This window comes from Staurois parvus, unplaced genomic scaffold (assembly GCF_062004578.1).
Source record: "Staurois parvus isolate SC_StPar_1 unplaced genomic scaffold, SC_StPar_1.0 ptg000561l, whole genome shotgun sequence".
In the NCBI taxonomy this organism is placed as follows: Eukaryota; Metazoa; Chordata; class Amphibia; order Anura; family Ranidae; genus Staurois; species Staurois parvus.
The window spans coordinates 592,890-611,885 of NW_028318357.1; the positions used below are offsets into that span (position 1 = coordinate 592,890).

Below are 18,996 nucleotides of genomic sequence, written 5' to 3' on the forward strand. Positions count from 1 at the left end.
GAGTTACAAGGTTACAATTTACCTGAAAACTTGGAAAGGATACCCATCCTGGGCCTCATTTGTCATTTGTTGTGCAATCCTGGCGATCTTGGATATCCCACAGAATAGGGACAATGAGGGCTTTCCATGAGCATGCTAAAAGTCCATACAACAGCTTTGTCAGTATATCTTGACCAATCCCTAGCATCTCACTCAGCCATCAAATGTTTAGCATTGTCTGATATACATTCTTGTAATGTCCTGTCTATTTGATCCTATGAACTATCTTTAGTTCTCACAGTTTCCATGAAGCATTCCTCCTAAAGTCACCTAGTCCCCTTTCAGGTGTAGGGAAACACCATAAGCCTGACACAGCTTAAATGGCAACTCAAAAGGCCTCTGCAGAGATACAATCAAAATAAAAATGGCCATCACTCAGTTCAGCTTATACCTTCCATAAGTAATGTGCACATGGGCAGGGCAGTTGGTAAAGCAGTATAATACTATGCAATACCACTATAACCTCTTTAGCTCCAGAAGATTTTATCCCCTTCATGACCAATTTAACTGGTAATTGCACGGTCATGCAATGCTGTACCCAAATTCAATTTCTATCTTTTTTTTTTCCACACAAATTGAGCTTTCTTTGGTGGTCTGTAGTACCTCCGCACACTAACTACTGAATACTAACTTCCAAAACCCCTTAAAGAAAAGTAAAACTTTCACCCTTGAAAGTTGAATAAATATAACCAACCTCCTCTTTTGCATAAAGAAAATCACTCCTATCCCAATGCCAACATAATCAAAAATTAAAAATAAAAAACAAAAATAAAAATTATAAAAAAAATATATATGATATATATAAATAAATAACATCCAATAAAATTTCCCAAAAATAATGTCCAAACTATATCTATAATAAAGTGTCTTTCCAAAATCCAATCAGATTCAAAATGTCACTCTTTCATGATCCAGTGTGGTAATTCCAATAGTCTTAACATTCTCCCTGAACCTCAAAAAAATAAACTTATAGTGTATTACCTTCTAAATTTGAGTACACTAAAATACATAAACACAAGTGTGAGCAAACAGTGTATCATGCAAACTGCATAACGTGTACACTCTAATCACACGTGAATACAAAAAAACCCCAAAAAAACTATATACCGTATTTTCCGGCGTATAAGATGACTTTTTACCCCTTGAAAATCGTCTCAAAAGCCGGGGGTCGTCTTATACGCCGGTATACGGCATGCTGACACTTTTTAGGGCGGTGGCGCCAATGATGGGGCACTATTCCTCGCCCCCCCCCCCCCACTGACACCAATGATTGGGCACTATTCCTCCACCCCCCACTGACACCAATGTTGGGATACTATTCCGCCCACTGACACCAATGATGGGGCACGATTCCTCCCAGTGACACCAAAGATGGGGCACTATTCCCCCCACTGACACTAATGATGGGGCACTATTCCTGCCACTGATACCAATGATGGGGCACTATTCCTCCCACTGACACCAATGATAGGGTGCTATTCCTCCCACTGACACCAATGATGAGACACGATTCGTCGCTCTGACACCAATGATGGGGCACTATTCCTCCCACTAATACCAATGATGGGGCACTATTCCTCTCACTAATACCAATGATGGGGCACTATTCCTCCCACTAATACCAATGATGGGACACTATTCCTCCCACTGACACCAATGATGGGGCACGATTCTTCCCACTGGTGTGCATTGGAAGAGGGGTAGTCTGATACGGCGAGTATAGCCCAAACACTACATTTTAACAGGAAAAGTAGGGGGTTGTCTTATACGCCCAGTCGTCTTATACGCCGGCAAATACGATATATATATATATATATATATATATATATATATATATATATATATATATATCAATAAATAAATTCACGTATATATAACCAACTTTAATGGCATCCCAGTCTTAGTCTGTAGACGAAAAGGTCTGGCTTGCAATCTCTGCTCTAATTCATCCCAAAGGTGTTCTATCGGGTCGGCTTGTGCAGGTCAGTCAAGTTCCCTCACCCCAAACTCGCTTATCCATGTCTTCATGGACCTTGCTTTGTGCACTGGTGCGCAGTCATGTTGGAACAGGAAGGGGCCATCTCCAAACTGTTTCCACAATGTTGGGAGCATGAAATTGTCCAAAATGTCTTGGTATGCTGACGCCTTAAGAGATCCCTTCACTGGAACGAAGGGGCCAAGCCCAACCCCTGAAAAACAACCCCACACCATAATCTCTGCTCCACCAAACTTTACACTTGGCATAATGCAGTCAGGCAAGTACCATTCTCCTGGCAACCTGCCGAACCGAGACATGTCCATCAGATTGCCAGATTCATCACTCCAGAGAACAAGTCTCCACTGCTCTAGAGTCCAGTGGCGGTGTGCTTTACACCACCGCTTTGCATTGCACTTGATGTAAGGCTTGGATGCAGCTTCTCAGCCATGGAAACCCATTCCATGAAGCTCTCTATGCACTGGTGTTGTGCTAATCTGAAGGCCACATGAAGTTTGGAGGTCTTTAGCTATTGACTCTGTAGACAGTTGGCGACTTCTGCGCACTTTGCGCTTCAGCATGCGCTGTTGCTCCCAGTTGCTTCCACTTTGTTATAATACCACTAACAGTTGAGCGTGCAATATTCAGTAGCAAGGAAATTTCATGGATGGACTTATTGCACAGTTGGCAACCTATCACAGTACCACGCTTGAATTAACTGAGCTCCTGAGAGTGACCCATTCTTTCACAAATGTTTGTAGAAGCAGTCTGCATGCCTAGGTGCCTGATTTTATACACCTTATACAATCCAATGATTTGGAGGGTGTTCCAATAGTTTTGGCAATATAGTGTATGTGAATATGTCACATACAGTGCATCCAGAAAGTATTCACAGTGCTTACCTTTTGCCACATTTTGTTATGGTACAGCCTTATTCCAAAATGGATTCAATTCATTTTTTTCCTCAACATTTTACAAACAATACTCCATAATGACAACATGAAAGTAGTTTGTTTTGAAATCTTTGCAATTTATTGAACATAAAAAAAGAAAAAAAAACACATGTACGTAAGTATTCACAGCCTTTGCTCAATACTTGGTTGATTCACCTTTAGCACCAATTACAGCCTCAAGTCTTTTTGAGTATGATGCTACAAGCTTGGCACACCTATTTTTTGGCAAGTTCTCCCGTTCTTCTTTGCAGTACCTCTCAAGCTCCATCAGGTTGGATGGGGAGCGTCGGTGCATAGCCATTTTCAGATCTCTCTAGAGATGTTCAATCGGGTTCAAGTCTGGGCTCTGGCTGGGTCACTCCAGGACATTCACAGAGTTGGCCCGTAGCCACTCCTTTGTTATGTGGGCTGTGTGCTTAGGGTCGTTGTCCTGTTGAAAGATGAACTGTCGCCCCAGTCTAAGGTCCAGAGCATCATCAGGGATGTCTCTGTACATTGCTGCATTCATTTTTCCTTTGATCCTGACTAGTCTCCCAGTTCCTGCCACTGAAAAACATCCCCACAGCATGATGCTTCCACCACCATGCTTCACTGTAGGGATGGTATTGGCCAGGTGGTGAGTGGTGCCTGGTTTTCTCAAGACACGACGCTTGCCATTCAGGCCAAAGAGTTCAATCTTTGTTTCATCAGACCAGAGAGTTTTGTTTCTCATGGTCGGAGAGTCCCTCAGGTGCCTTTTGGCAAACTCCAGGCGGGCTGCCATTTGCCTTTTACTGAGGAGTGGCTTCCGTCTGGCCATTCTTCCATACAGGCCTGATTGGTGGAGTGCTACAGAGATGGTTGTTCTTCTGGAAGGCTCTCCTCTCTCTACAGAGAAACGCTGGAGCTCTTTCGGAGTGAACATCGGGTGCTTGGTTACCTCCCTGGCTAAGGCTCTTCTCCCTCGATCGCTCATTTTGGCCAGGCAGCCCGCTTTAGGAAGATTCCTGGTGGTTCCAAATTTCTTCCATTTATGGATGATGAAGGCCACTGTGCTCATTGGGACCTTCAATGCTGCAGAAATGTTTCTGTACCCTTCCCCAGATCTCTGCCTTGATACAATCCTGTCTCGGAGGTCTACGGACAATTCCTTGGACTTCATGGCTTGGTTTGTGCTCTGACATGTACTGTTAACTGTGGGACCTTATATAGACAGGTTTATGCCTTTCCTAATCATGTCCAATCAACTGAATTTCCCACAGGTGGACTCCAGTCAAGTTGTGGAAACATCTCAGGGATGATCAGTGGGAACAGGATGCACCAGAGCTCAATTTTGAGTGTCATGGCAAAGGCTGTGAATACTTATGTACATGTTTGGGTTTTTTTTTCGTTTTTTACTTTTAATAAATTGCAAAGATTTCAAAACAAACTTCTTTCATGTTGTCATCATCGGGTATTGTTTGTAGAATTTTGAAGGAAAAAAATGAATTTAATCCATTTTGGAATAAGGCTGTAACATGACAAAATGTGGCAAAAGTTAAGCGATGTGAATACTTTCTGGGTGCACTGTACATTTATCCTAAGTTCCAACAGATTTTTTTTAGTTTTGGATAGACTAGGGAGGGGGTAAAACCTCTGCCAGGTTATTTTTGTTTGTGTAGTATTGCTAAAATTCCCTTGTCTTGCTGTCTCAGAGATACAACAGGAAGTTAGAGGAAATGTCCCAAAATGAAGGTAATTTTCTTGTTAGAGTTGCCCCTAGAAGAGGTGTCCCCTAACCTGTTGTTTTTTTGAACATTTCTAAAATGTTAATTTCCTCTCTCTTTCCTGATGACAGTGGTAACCTGTACAAATAGAGGGTTTAAACTCTTGAATGGTACACAGACATCACTAAAAACTTTATAGTGGGTCTAACCCTTACCCACTCCACTATCCAATAAAAAAAAAAAGTTTTTACCTAGGGACACACTTTAAAGCGGAACTCTTATAAACAAGTAGAAGTCCATATATGAAAGCTGTTTAAAGTGGAACTAAACCCTTCAATTTAATGGTTTTAAAAAAACAATTACATTTCAGACATGTTGTAAAGCGCTGCACAAACTGTTGGTGCTATATAAGTCCTGAATAATAATACTGGAAATTGACACACTTCACATTTCCTTGTGATCTCAACCAAACTGCCAAACCATCAAATGCCTGATCACATGTGCAGTACCATGACAGTTGCAGATCAAAGGCCAAGATGACGGCTGAAAAGGATAGAAGAATTTAGTTCCACTTTAACCTGCCAAAATATATATTTTTTTTTTTCTCTGCTCATTCTTTCTCGAAAGTTATACAGCCCTACCACACAGCACAGCTCTCCTGGAGACGACTTTCCTTATTGCAGTAGAATAACAGTTGCTTTTTAAAAATACAGCTAATTTTTTTTTCAAATTAACTCTATATACATTTGTGTTTTTAATTACCAAGAGTTCATACTTAAAGTGGAACTAAACCCATTAATTTAATAGTTTCAAAAAACAAATTCCCGGCATTCTAGGAATGCTAACTGTCATATTTGCTTGTGCTCTCAAGGAAACTGTCAAACTATGTTTTGGATAGAGTGGAGAGGAATTAGGACACCTATCAGTTTTTATTGCTGTCTGTGCCCCCATTAGGGAGATTCACTCACTCTATTTGTCCCGTTTACTGTTTTCATTGAAAGTGAAAGTAAAGAAAATCCCAAACTTTGAGTTGACATTGGAACTGGAGGGGAAATTATCCAACGGGGATGCTAGTTCTGGTGACCCTGGTGACACACTGGGATTCCTTTCACTTCCTGTTTTGGCTATGGAACAAGAAGTAAAGGGAAATCTCTGCAATGGGATGAAAAACTGACGGGGGTTATAATCCTCCCTTACTCTATCCATAATGGAAAAAGAAAAGTTTTGCCTTTAGTGACACTTTAACCCTCTTACTGCCAAGTCTGTATGACGTATGGACCTACAGCACTGCTTCCAGTGCCGTATGAACCTGACATTCCTCACATTCGTGCTTCTGCTACAAGCTCATGGTCACTCTGCTGAACAAAATACTAGCTCTGATTAGCAGTTAACAAGCTGCTGATCAGAGCTATTAACTTAAAATGTGACCCCCCCCCCTCCCCCAACCTGCCACCGCTGCTCCTGTGCCTCTCACCTGCTGCCTTTTCTCCTACACTTTCCTAGCTTCTAAGCTGCAACCCCCTCCCCCCCACATGCGCGCACACACACACCCACCCATACTTGCCCCTTCCTCCCCCTTATCTGTCTCCCCCAGCACCGATTAAAACTATATGGTTTAGGGGGGTCTTTTACAAACCCTGAAAAGTGCAATTGAAAAATGAAACCCTCCAGATTTTTTGAGAAATTTGATTGTTTCCATTTTTCTGTACATTCGATTTTCACCATTTTTGCAAAGAAGCGCAATTTCAAATGAAAATTTTACAAATATTTGTTATTTATTAACTCAATACTGGTTAGCAGGTTAAGCTTTTTTATTTAGTGGGAATTTTGTAAAATGTGCTGGGTTTGTATCTGCTAATAATGATTTTAGTGTATTGTTAGCAAAAATAATGTTTTGATAAACAGAGCACATACCGCTGGGCCTTAAAAATCAGTAGCAACTTCTTTTTATTCTACTGGTCATGTGCTTTCAGAAAATGTATGGTCTGGGAGGGGTTTTTTACAAACTCTTAAAGCTGTAAGTGAAAAATTAAAACCTCCAGATTTTTAGAGCCATTTTTGTGCATGTTTGCTTTTCACTATTTCCCAAAAATGGCCAATTTAAAATTTACAAATGTTTGTTATTTATTAACTCAATACAGGTTAAGCTTTTAGATTTAGTAGGAATTTTGTAAAATTTGCTGTTTTTGTATCTACTAGTAATGATTTTATTGTATTTTTTGCAAGAATATTGTTTTGATAAACATTTGCGCAAATATTGTGGGTTCCTAACGTTCATTAGCAACTTCTTTTAACTCTACTGGTCATGTGCTCAGAAAAAGGGGGTCTTTTACAAACTCTGAAAGCTGTAAGGGAAAAATAAAAAACAATGGAAAAATTACAAAAATAGCCTGGCCACCTGGGTTTAAAAGCGGAGCGTAGCGCCTGGAAGCAAAAGGGTTAAAGTTTAAGTTCAGGAAAAACCCAACAAAGGCTAAACCTACCCCCACTTCCATTCTAAGGCTATTCTATCTACCTTGTAAAGAAAAGATCTATTACCTATTCTGAAGCCACTCTGGTCTGGTCCCAGGAACAGCTCTCAGGAGTGGCTTTTGTGTAGAGGTGGGACAGCCATACCCCCATAGTAAGTTTATGGATGACGTCATCTCCCAGGCATTTCCAGCCGTTGTCGGAAAACTCTTCTCTACACAGAAACTGCCACTGTAGACTGGACCAGATTGGATTCAGAATAAGTAAGTATACAGTTCTTTTCTTTACAGGGTTAAATACACTGCTCAAAAAAATTAAAGGAACACTTTGAAAACACATCAGATCTCAGGGGGAAAAATATCATGCTAGATATCTATACTGATATAGACTGGGTAATGTGTTAGGAATGTAAGAATGCCACATCGTTTGGAAATTAAAATAATCAACCTACAGAGGACTGAATTCAAAAACACCCCGAAAATCAAAGTGAACAAATGATGCAGCAGGCTAGTCCATTTTATGGAAATTTCATTGCAGCAACTCAGAATGGTACTCAGTAGTTTGTATGGCCCCCACGTGTATGCATGCCGCAGTTTGTATGGCCCCCCCTTGTATGCATAACTGACAACATTGGGGCATGTTCCTAATGAGACGACTGATGGTGTCTTGGGGTATTTCCTCCCAGATGTGGACCAGGGCATCACTGAGCTCCTGGACAGTCTAAGGTGCAACCCGGTGGCGTCAGATGGACCAAAACATGATATCCCAGAGGTGTTCTTATGGATTTAGGTCAGGCGAGCGTGGGGGCCATTCAATGGTATCACTTCCTTCATCTTCCAGGAACTGCCTGCATACTCTTGCCACAAGAGGCATGCACCAGGGGGAGCCCAGGACCCAATGCACCAGCATAGGGTCTGACAATGGGACCAAGGATTTCATCCCCATACCTAATGGCAGTCAGGGTGCCGTTGTCTAGCCTGTAGAGGTCTGTGTGTCCCTCCATGGATATGCCTCCTCAGACCATCACTGACCCACCACTAAAACGGTCATACTGAATGATGTTACAGGCAGAATAACATTCTCCATGGCTTCTCCAGACCCTTTCACATCTGTCACATGTGTTCAGGGGGAACCTACTCTCATTTGTGAAAAGCACAGGGCACCAGTGGCAGACTTGCCAATTCTGGTGTTCAATAGCAAACACCAATAGAGCTCTGTGGTGCCGGGCAGTGAGCGCAGGACCCAGTAGAGGACGTCGAGCCCTCCGGCCACCCTCATGAAGTCTGTTTCTGATTGTTTGGTGAGACATTCACACCAGTGGCCTGCTGGAGGTCATTTTGTAGGGCTCTGGCAGTGTTCATCCTTTTCCTCCTTGCACAAAGGAGCAGATATTGGTCTTGCTGATGGGTTAAGGACCTTGAACATCCCTGTCCAGCTCTCCTAGAGTAACTGCCTGTCTCCTGGAATCTCCTCCATACTCTTGAGACTGTGCTGGGAGACACATCAAACTTTCTGGCAATGGCATATATTGATGTGCCATCCTGGAGGAGTTGGACTGCCTGTGCAACCTCTGTAGGGTCCAGGTATCGCCTCATGCTACCAGTAGTGACACTGACCCTAACCAAATGCAAAACTAACGAAAAACAGTCAGAAAAGATGAGTAGAGAGAAAAGATGTCAGTGGCCTCCACCTGTAAAACCATTCCTGTTTTGGGGGTCACCTCATTGTTGCCCATCTAGCGCACCTGTTGTTAATTTCATTAACACCAAAGCAGCTGAAACTGATTAACAACCCCCTCTGCTACTTAACTGACCAGATCAGTATCACAGGAATTTAATTGAATTGATGCTATACTCTTGATTAAAAAGTGTTCCTTTAATTTTTTTGAGCAGTGTAGAATGGCCTTAGAATGAGGGGTGGAATAAGTTTTACCTGAACTTCCACTTTAAGACACGTTCATTAGGGTAGTTATTATTATTATTATACAGTATTTATAAAGCGCCAACAGTTCGCTCAGCGCTGTACATTACAAAGGGAGACAGAACATGCGACAGTACGAAAACAATACAATGTGATACGCGAGGGGTTCAAGGGCCCTGCTCTTTCAAGCTTACAATCTAGGAGTTAGTATTTTAGCATTTTTTAAATCCTCTGTTAATTACAGCTGTAGAAATTAGATTGTGTACAAGAAAATGCCTAATATCTTAAAACCATATATGCCTTTGTTTATTGACCATACAACTCTGACATATGGAGCAAAATCCAGGTATATTTTAGGTCCCTGCAGTCAGGATAAATAGGAAAATGTAATGCTACATATTAGATACGCTGCATTTTTTTTAATTTATCTGCTAGTCATAAAATCATTTAAAATCAATATTTATTTATTTTTTTAAACAAATTACTGACCAAAGCTCTCATATTTGCTACAAAAAAAAATGGAAAAAAAGATTTTGGTATGCAAAGTAGTTGAAAAATTATTTCAGTAAATTAGGGCATACAAACAAAAGTTTGTTCTGGTAAAAAGTTATTTTTATTACCACCAGACATAAAAGATTTAATGTCAGACGGAAACCTTTGTCATAGAAAAACTACCTATATGAGACCTACAATAACCAAGGAGTTGACAGCTGCAGTGGGAGTGGGGAGGAGAGGGTGAGATTAGTATATATCCGTTCTAATGTTCTTTCTGACAAACCTTCGGATCGCCAAATGTCTTTCCTATTTTTACACTAGATTCACACCTATGCAGGTTGCGGTTTATGCATTTTTACGGTGTGTTATGGGTTTTTGATGCTTTTAGCATTTTTGGGATGTATCAATGTTGCTAGTGGGAGGTGTCTGTTGTCATGCAGGGAAAGGCACCAAAAATGCATGTTCATTTTTCATGCATCTCCATTAAAGTCTATGAAACCAAAAATATAACCCGCTGCAGGCAAAGAAGTTCCTGACCTTTTCCAAAAACAGTACCGCTTGAAAACTCACAGATGTGAATGTGACCCATAGGAAATAATGTTAAATGAACTGTACTGTTTCTGAAAAATGCATAGGTGTGAACCTAGCCTTAACAAAAATGATTCCCAATTTCCGCACAAACTCACTCCTATTTAATAAGCAACAAAGGACAACTGTCCCCTGTATTTACAAAATAGCAGACAATCAAGCTTTTCTGCCCTCTAATGTACTGTTATATGCTGGATGATTCCAATACAAGATTTTAACTTCAGTCCAATCCAAGGGATAATCTTGTATACCAAATAGTGTTGCGGGTAAGTATCTAGGCAGAAGACGGTTGTTTGCCTTACTGGGGGGGCACCGAGGGAGTTAGGGGCCATGATATCAAGCTTTTTTTTTTCCTTAAATATGAAATGCGATGATTCTTGTTTATATAATACTGCTTCTATAATTGTAAGTATTAATTTGGCATTTGCCTAATTCTCCCAGTCTGTGGTACTTATATAACACATCCATTATGGGAGTGCATGGAGTCTGGTCCTGAGCCAAAGCAGCTGCTGTTGGACTTTTGTAAATGCAATCTAAATTCAGTGATAAATTGTGCTCAAATCCTAGATAAGCTGCACTTTATTTATTTATTTGTTTATTTTAGCGGTGATGGGCCTGGGGATTGGTATAGACAAAAACACGTCTAATAACGTCAGACCATCTGTTGTGGCAGGCTTTGCATTTTCCAGGCTCAGTAACTGGGGGAATACCCTCCAACGAGGACTTCACACAATCACTAGAGCAGTGATCAGTGGTCTTTTTTTTTTTTTTTTTTCTAAAAAACCCTTTATCTTGAATGCTCTATGTTATACGGGGGAACTTACACAAAGGACAAACACAATTCGCATGTAGTGTATGACGTAGAGGATGACTGGGACCTGTCTCAATGGAAATGCATTAAGCTGCAGAAAGCTTACTCCACATTCAGTTACATTTGCTGCCTGATCTCATTTATGCTGTAGGCTAAGCAGACAACTGCCTAACAAAACAAAGTACTTTGGAACAAACCGTTAACTCCAAATGTTAAAGCTTCCTATGCAAAGACAAATGCAGAATAATTGTTTTTGCGGAACACTTAAACTGATGAACTGTGCATTCATATTTTAACTTGCGCAAACATATTTGTTTTGTCTTATCTCTTGATGTTATAGTATGCTTTTCGTGTAGGCATTAGTGTTTTAACGGATTAGATTTTAGGGTTTTTTTTTCTTTTCTCCACCACAGTCATGATTATATTCTTGAAAAATATAATCTTCATATTGTGATCTCATGTTTTCATATTATTGTGCAGCTTTGACCAAAGTTGTATAATGCCCCTGCTATAGGTGTAGACCATTTACACAGCTCCCAAAGTCTAACTGGAACACTTCCAGGATGTCTGTTCACCTCTACCATCACAGGAATGAGCTCTTTTTCTGATTCAAACCCCCTCACATGCTTTTTCTCTGCACTGATGCTGTAGCTCTGGGGCTTAGCATTTGAGAGCTCGTTCCTGTGATGGTAAAGGTGAACAGTAACAGTTAGGTGTCTTTTAGCAATGTCCTTGAAGTTTTTTAAAGAACAGAGGTATACCGTTCAGGCAATCCAGATCAATCCACAACAAGTGCAGACTCTGGCTCATCACCACACACGAAGCAATAGGAAGAAGGGTCAGCTGCACACCGGAGGATTTAAGAATATAGTGTGTATTTATTGATCTATAGGACACACAAAACACCAGGACATAAATACAGGACCTGTTAACGCATTTCACACGATCTCGTGCTTATTCATAACAAAGAAAAACAACAAAAGTTCTGTCTTTTATATAGGTATTCGTTAATAAAGAACACCTGTCCTAATCAGCACTCCTGAATCCTGAGGATACACCTACTAATCGAAAGAGCGGGGCCCTTGACCCCCTCGTGTTTTTTGTTTTGTTACTATATTGTCTCATGTTCTGTCTCCCTCTATAATGTACAGCACTGAGCAAACCTTTTGGCGCTATATAAATCCTGTATAATAATAATAATACATTGTAACAAAACATATAAAACCATTGTATCAAAAACAGTGATCTCAGAGAACAACAAGAAAGGAGGAAAAGAAAAATTAAAGTGAAGTGGAATAAAAAGAGAAACAAAGAAAGAGAAAAAGAATAATGGATAAAAATAATTATGAAAACATTTATAAATGAAAAGTAAAATGAAAAATGAAATAACATGCACAAACACAGATAAAAGCGAGTAAATATACCAAGAAGATACGGGCTAAGAAGCCACATTTGTAAATAATCAAAATTTAAATAATAATATATACAAAAAACGCATGGCTACTTGAGATAAAGTACAAAAAAATCTCAGAAAAATCACAAACCATACATATTCAGACCAGAATATATCAAAACAGCAGAAAAAATATATATCCAAAGTGATGCATCACTATGGATCAATAAATATACACTATATTCATCAATCCTCCGGTGTGCTTACCATTCTTCCTGTTTAATTTTTTTAGTCAGGAAAATTTACAGTGTCTTTAAAATGAAACTGCTGCTACACATTAAAGTTTGTGCATATGGGCTGCCAGATCGTTAAGTATATTTATGCTCTTAGGTTAGTTCTTTTGCCATGTTTTGACCACCCCAACAGGGTTACTTTACAGCTTATGTCAAGGCAAAAAAAAAGTATGTAAAGTATGTACAGTTTGTGTATATAGTATATACAGAAAGCTGCTATTTGTGTGAAAAAAATTATTTAAATTTTGTTCGGGTACAGCGTTGCATGTGCAATTACCAGTTAAAATATCACAGTGCTAAATAGCAAAAAATGGCCTGGTCATTAAGGCGTAAAATCCTCCAGAGCTCAAGAGCAAATAGAACAGTAAAATACCTGTTGATCTGCAAGAAATATACTCTGCCTTTAGGCTTGGCTCATATGTATGTGGTTTCCCCAAGGCTGCGTTTGCCTGTGTACAACAGCCCATTTGAATGAGCTGTTATGTCCACTGAAAATACAGGGAAAAGGTCCCTGCAGCTTTTCAGAAAATGCGGCCGACAGGAAACTGCATAGTGCAGTGTGGTTTCTAGTGCATGGCAGTGCCATTAGGATTATTGGTACACCCTCGCTTCTCTCGAGCGGCGTTGTCAGCTCAAAACAAGGCTTAAAGTGGAGCTCCATCCAAAAGGGGAAGTTCTGCTTTAAGCCTTTTGTCCTCCGCTCCCCATTAAGGATTGGCACCTTTGGGGAGCGGGTACCCGAATATGACAGGCACCCGCTCCCACTTCCGCTGCAATCGCGTAGGTGATCGGAAGCAGAAGTTGTCCTCCCTCCCTCCCTGTAGTCTTCTGGGACATGTGATAGGTCCCAGAAGACTACGGGGCCATTCACAAAGTGCAGCACTTCTCACGCATGCGCAGTGGGCACCCGGCTGTGAAGCTGCAAGCTGTCAAAGCTGGGTTCCCACACTGATGATGCCGGTGCTAGGGAGAGAAGACAGCCAGTGAAACCAGCCGTGGTTAAGACACCACTGGACCCTGGGACAGGTAAGTGGCTGTATTTTAAAAGTCGGCATCTACAGTTTTTGTAGCTGCTGACTTTTATTTATTTATTTGTTTCAGGTAGAACTCCGCTTTAAGGCAAGGTCCACATTTGTGCGGGTGGTTGCTGCTGTGCGGGTGGTTACTGCTGTGCAACCTCACCAACTCCTACAACCACCCATACAAGTGTGGATCTAGCTAAGCCTTGTTTTAAGCTGACAATACAAAGGGTTATTGTGGATTGAGCGGTGTCAATTCTGCCCACTGTCGGTTTGACAAACTTTTCAACCACTCTTAGATCTATACAACTTAAAGGCTAAATATTCTGTAGTCCAAGATAACAATTAGGTGAAGCAGACTCTTTCAAATAATACAGGAAGTGTGCAGAGGACACAGGACAACTCCAAATCTCTGAAAGATCAACAGATTTCATTTTTTTGGGGCACTGTTACCATTGAAAGCTTTTTAATCTGTTTGATATTTAACAGATAGGAGGCAATAAGGTAAGTTGTTGGGGTTTAACACTCAATTTAGGAATAGGAACAAAAACAGGCCAAAAATAACCCATCTAATTATATGTTATTGGGATCAATGAGGAGTGCAAGCAGTATGGGGAGGGATGCAGTGGATTCTAGTAATATACTGTATATGGAGGTATTACAGTTGCAGAAATTTGTAAATGTATATTTAGCTTGCTTTGTTCTTTGTTTTTTTGCTATTATTTATTATACTATATTTTTAATATGAATGGTAACTCCATAACGTATTTGACAGTGAAAAATAAATTAAAGAATAAATAACTATTTTTGACTTCTCATGTTACCAATAATAATATAACCGTTGTCAGATTGGGTTTTCATTGAGAATATCTTTTTTGTGGTTCCAGTGACAGTTGGGGGTCACAGTAAAATCGTTAGGATATTGTGTAAAAATACTGTGCACTCTTCTTAATCCAGCAATCCCTTTTTCAGGCTGAGACTTATGACAGAGAAGCTCCATCTGGTGAAGAACCTGCACAGCCAGCCCCGGCTCCCAATGTGTCCAGGAGCCCTCGGCAGCGACGAGCACAACAGAGAAGAAATCCTGCTTCTCCGGGGCTCATCCCAGTCCAGCAACATACTGTCAATGCAAGCAACACTGGGTCAACAGTACTGATAGTATTGCTGACATTAGCATTGGCAGCACTTATTTTCCGCAGAATATACTTGGCCAACGACTACATTTTTGACTATGAGCTATAATGTTTGATTGGTTCTGTAAGGAATTGACATGAACGCTTGTTAAACGTATATCAGTTATGACAACTGTTTAAGGGAATTACTCTTTCTGTTAGAAAAAAACAAAAACCATTTATCTGCTTAAATGACTGTCTATGGCATACTATAACATTGTTGCTGGAGTTGGCTGGATCTTTTCTTCCTATCGGGCTATACACTTTGAACAAGTGCTTTGTTTATACCCATGTTTATATGTTTACTGAACAAAGTGAATAATGGATAGCACACCACCCATTTTGTAGAAAAGAAAACTACTGCACTTTCATGATAGATATACTGATGCAAATAAGGTACTTTTTTTTATTTTTTTTTATTTTAAATAATTCCTAGTGTGGTATGTTAAATGCTTCCATCATGTGTTTGATGGAATAAGGTTAGCAGAGGGAATGATTTGTCCACTCAACCCAAACCACAAGATCAAATATGGTCAGGAGCTACTCATCTGGGCATTTATTAAAAATGCACTAAAGTAATTTTATTTTTTATTCATTTGTTTGGGGCTGCACAGCGTTTTAGCATTTCTACATTAATTTGTGCATGATTTGTACTAGGTTACTTTTGCACATTTTGTTCTAGCTAACAATTAACCACCATTGGATAAAAACACTGGTGGTGACATGTTCCCAGGGCTGAATCTATCTATTTTCATCAGTGTTGGTCACCTTTCTTGACATGGGGGCCTCAAGTGTGTCCTCGGCTCCTGGTATCTCCAAAGGACCACACATAATGTAATTATTATTATTGTTATTATACAGGATTTATATAGCGCCAACCATGAATGTAGACCTGCAACAGCAGAGGGTCAAAGACTCCACACATGCTGTGCTAGCAAAGAAGCAGTCCATTTCTGTGGTAGAAGTGTTGTTTATGAGTGACAGCTTTGACTTTACATCCAGCATTTGAAATGCTCAATTAAGGTGGGAATACTCGATTAGACAATCGACCAATCGGTCATTCAACATCCGAGAGGCGTTCGTTCGTTGGTTGAAATCATGGCCCACATTAACCAATCTAAAAAAATTGTTCGTCGGGCAATACGTAGTGTTGACGTCTTCCGTACAAGTGGAAGTGATGCAGTGTGCGTGTGACCTTGCAGGCACGCCTTTCCGGCCAGAACGAGCGATACATACAGCAATTAACAGCAATGAGTATAATATAGTTTATTATATAATCTATATACATAAATAGTGATACATAAAAATATAATATGTTTCATTCTGGTTTCATTATCTCATTAGGCCAATAAACTTTTAACATTTGGATTTTTTGTTTGTGTTTACGAAGATTCCTTGGACATAAACATCCGGGTCATCTTCTGTTTTTGTTCATGTGTGATAGCACTTGATAGATTTTCTTTGTACAACCGTCCTACCACCTCATAGAAAATCGGTTGTTCGTATGCGAAACGACAAAATTTTTCACTGTTGTTCAACTGGATTTTTTCATTCACAATATCGTTATTGGTTAAAACATCCTGCTCATCAACGAAGAGAAAATAGTTTGATCAGTGGTTCCGCCAAATTTTTTGTATGATTTTCTTATCGTGTGTACGGGGCATTAGTACACAGCTTCAAACAGCAATGATAATACTAAAGCACAGTATTGCCACCTGTGTTGACCAGGAACATTTTTTGCCAGTCTAGCTGGTGCTGATTCTGTGGGCACCAAGTCTAGTGGCACACAGTCCGGGAAAATGTATGACATAGTACTTCTACTTGCGATGTAAGCAGCCAGATTCAGTGACCAAAGTGGCCAGTATAGTAGGTATGAGTGTTTTGGTGCACGGCAAGCGGGTATATATGCTGCATGGGACTGCTAGGAGATGTAACTGCCTTTTAGATTGCATCGTTTTTCTCTATGGTTTAAGCATGGATGATTGGCTAGCTAGTTCATAAGTTTCAGAGCTGAATTTTTAGTAATCAAGGCAATTTATTTATAATTTTTTTTTTTTTTAACTTGGTGAAGACTTCAGAATTTTCAAAAACTGTCCTGAAATACATTACAAAATGTAAAAAATGAGGCCGAAATATTTTCTTGCTTTTTTTTTTTGTATTACATTTTTTTTTTAGGAGAGGGATTAAGGGTTTGTCTCTGAATATCATATGGTCAGTATCCTGTAGTCTATTTTCAGATGTATATCTTGCTTTTTTTAATTAAAAGTAATTACCTAATTTGTTTTTTCTTGCATTCATTATAATGTACTATATGTAATTATCTAAAATTATTGTTCTCTGAAAAATATATGTCAACAATAAATGAAGTGTGTTGAGTTTTATTCTGTTAGCAAATCTGAGTGCTTTTAATATAGCTAGCTGTCTTTCATAGCACCAATTTTATACAGGAGCAATGCCTTAAAATATTTATTGTATAGCTTCCTATAAGTATCTCATTCATAAAGTGGGGACTTCTCAAAAGTAGCAGTCACCCAAAGTGAATAGTCATTATAAAGTTGCACCATAAAATGTGTCAAACAACTGTGACCATGGAAAGGACAAAAGACAGCTAACACATTTTGGGGGTCCAATGTCTCCCCCTTCCTCAGAGTTTAAGTGTAATTAAATGGTTTAAAGTCTCAAAAGTGGCCCAGTTGCCAGGGTTTATTTGTTTACTGCATGGAAAGTCATATTTGACCAGGATCAGTGGATCAAGGAATCGGCAATAGGGCTGTGCTTTTCTAGTGCAGCACATAGCAATACAAACCTGACAGAGGCTCTAACTCTTCTGACTCAAAAGTTCCAGGCCCATTAACTCAGTCAGGATGAGAGTCCATCCAAGAGTCTGCATTTTAAAAACCAAGTCCTCACAGGCTCTTTTTTTTTAAAGTAAAAAATCTGTCCTGGAAGAAATACAAGCCCTGCCATTGCTTGAATTCCTTGTGAAGATGCTAGTTGTCTGGCCCAGCCTTTTTTAACCAGGTTGTCTTCAAGTTTCTTCAGGGGTGCCTTGGCAAAATGCCTAAAAATTGCCCAAAAATTGTATAAAAGCCAGCAGGTGGATCAAGCCTACATTTAAGTTACACAAAGCCACAGGTTTTCATTGTGCACCATCACAACTTTCTAGTTGCCAGCGACATAACCAATGATGTCCTAAATTGATAAGAAGGACATCGGGCCCCTGCACAGCATCCTAGCTTGCCCTCCCCTGTCCTCCTCTGTCAGCACTGGGATCACATTAGCTGAGTGAAAAGAGAGAAACTGAGGGAGAAGAGAAACAATGGAATACTAGTCAGTACCAGTGTGCAAAGGTATATTTTGCTTTGGAAGAATAAATTCCCTCTGATGTTAGGTGTCCTACATGTACAGATGTTGCTGCATTCTGTAAAACTATTAATTTAGTTTTTTACATTTTGTAATGGGTGCCTCAAGACTGTGCAGAATTTCTGCACCCAAATCGATTGTTGTACAACTTGGGTAAACCAGCATGTCGAATTGGTGCTAACAATAACTGCTGTGTTCTCCTAGCAGGGATGGATCCCCCACACAATAGCTCTGTGAGAGGGATTTCCCATCAACACTGACTGTGTTGATGGTGAAATTGAGAGATTTTCTTTCTTGCAACCACGCATCGGCTATGGCTGGCTTTAGCCTTTGATCTGCAGTCGTCATGGTGTTGTATATGTGATCATGACAGCAGCCCTTTAATGGCTTAACAGTTTAGTTGAGAGCCAACATATGCACGCTGGTAACTGTAACAGTTATCATTCAAGACATGTCTTGAATTTAACTGTTTTGGGAAAATGTTAAATCTGTGTGTTTAGTTACGATACCTTAACATTTCATGTTCCTGCTGTACCATGTATGTGCAATAAAGTATCCTGTTCTCTTTGTATTGCTACCTGAAATACCTGGTGTTCCTGCCAGTTTTTGATTCCAAACTGACCACGGTAGACATGAGAGCATATCCATATCAGCTTGGCCATTCTACTGGCTGTGCTGGAATAATAGACTTGTGCAGCCCCCCTTACCTCTGCAGCTGAGAAAAAAGGCTATGTGATAACTTGTAACAAAAAAATAAAAATGGGTATTTATGATCTAGTTAGGTCCATATATATTTGGACGCAAGCACAATTTTCATACTT

The 18,996-nt window shown here is 39.9% G+C and overlaps 1 protein-coding gene across 2 annotated transcripts in view; it reads left to right on the plus strand.

Moving 5' to 3' along the window:
• UBE2J1 (ubiquitin conjugating enzyme E2 J1) overlaps positions 1-17,193 on the plus strand; it is a 59,964-nt gene extending 42,771 nt beyond the window's left edge. For both annotated transcript variants that reach the window (XM_089691299.1, XM_089691300.1), the window contains one exon: positions 14,613-17,193. In XM_089691299.1, the coding sequence (XP_089547425.1) occupies positions 14,613-14,882 (270 nt within the window). In that variant the 3' untranslated portion in view covers positions 14,883-17,193. The remainder of the gene's footprint in view (positions 1-14,612) is intronic.
• Positions 17,194-18,996: the final 1,803 nt, after the last annotated feature.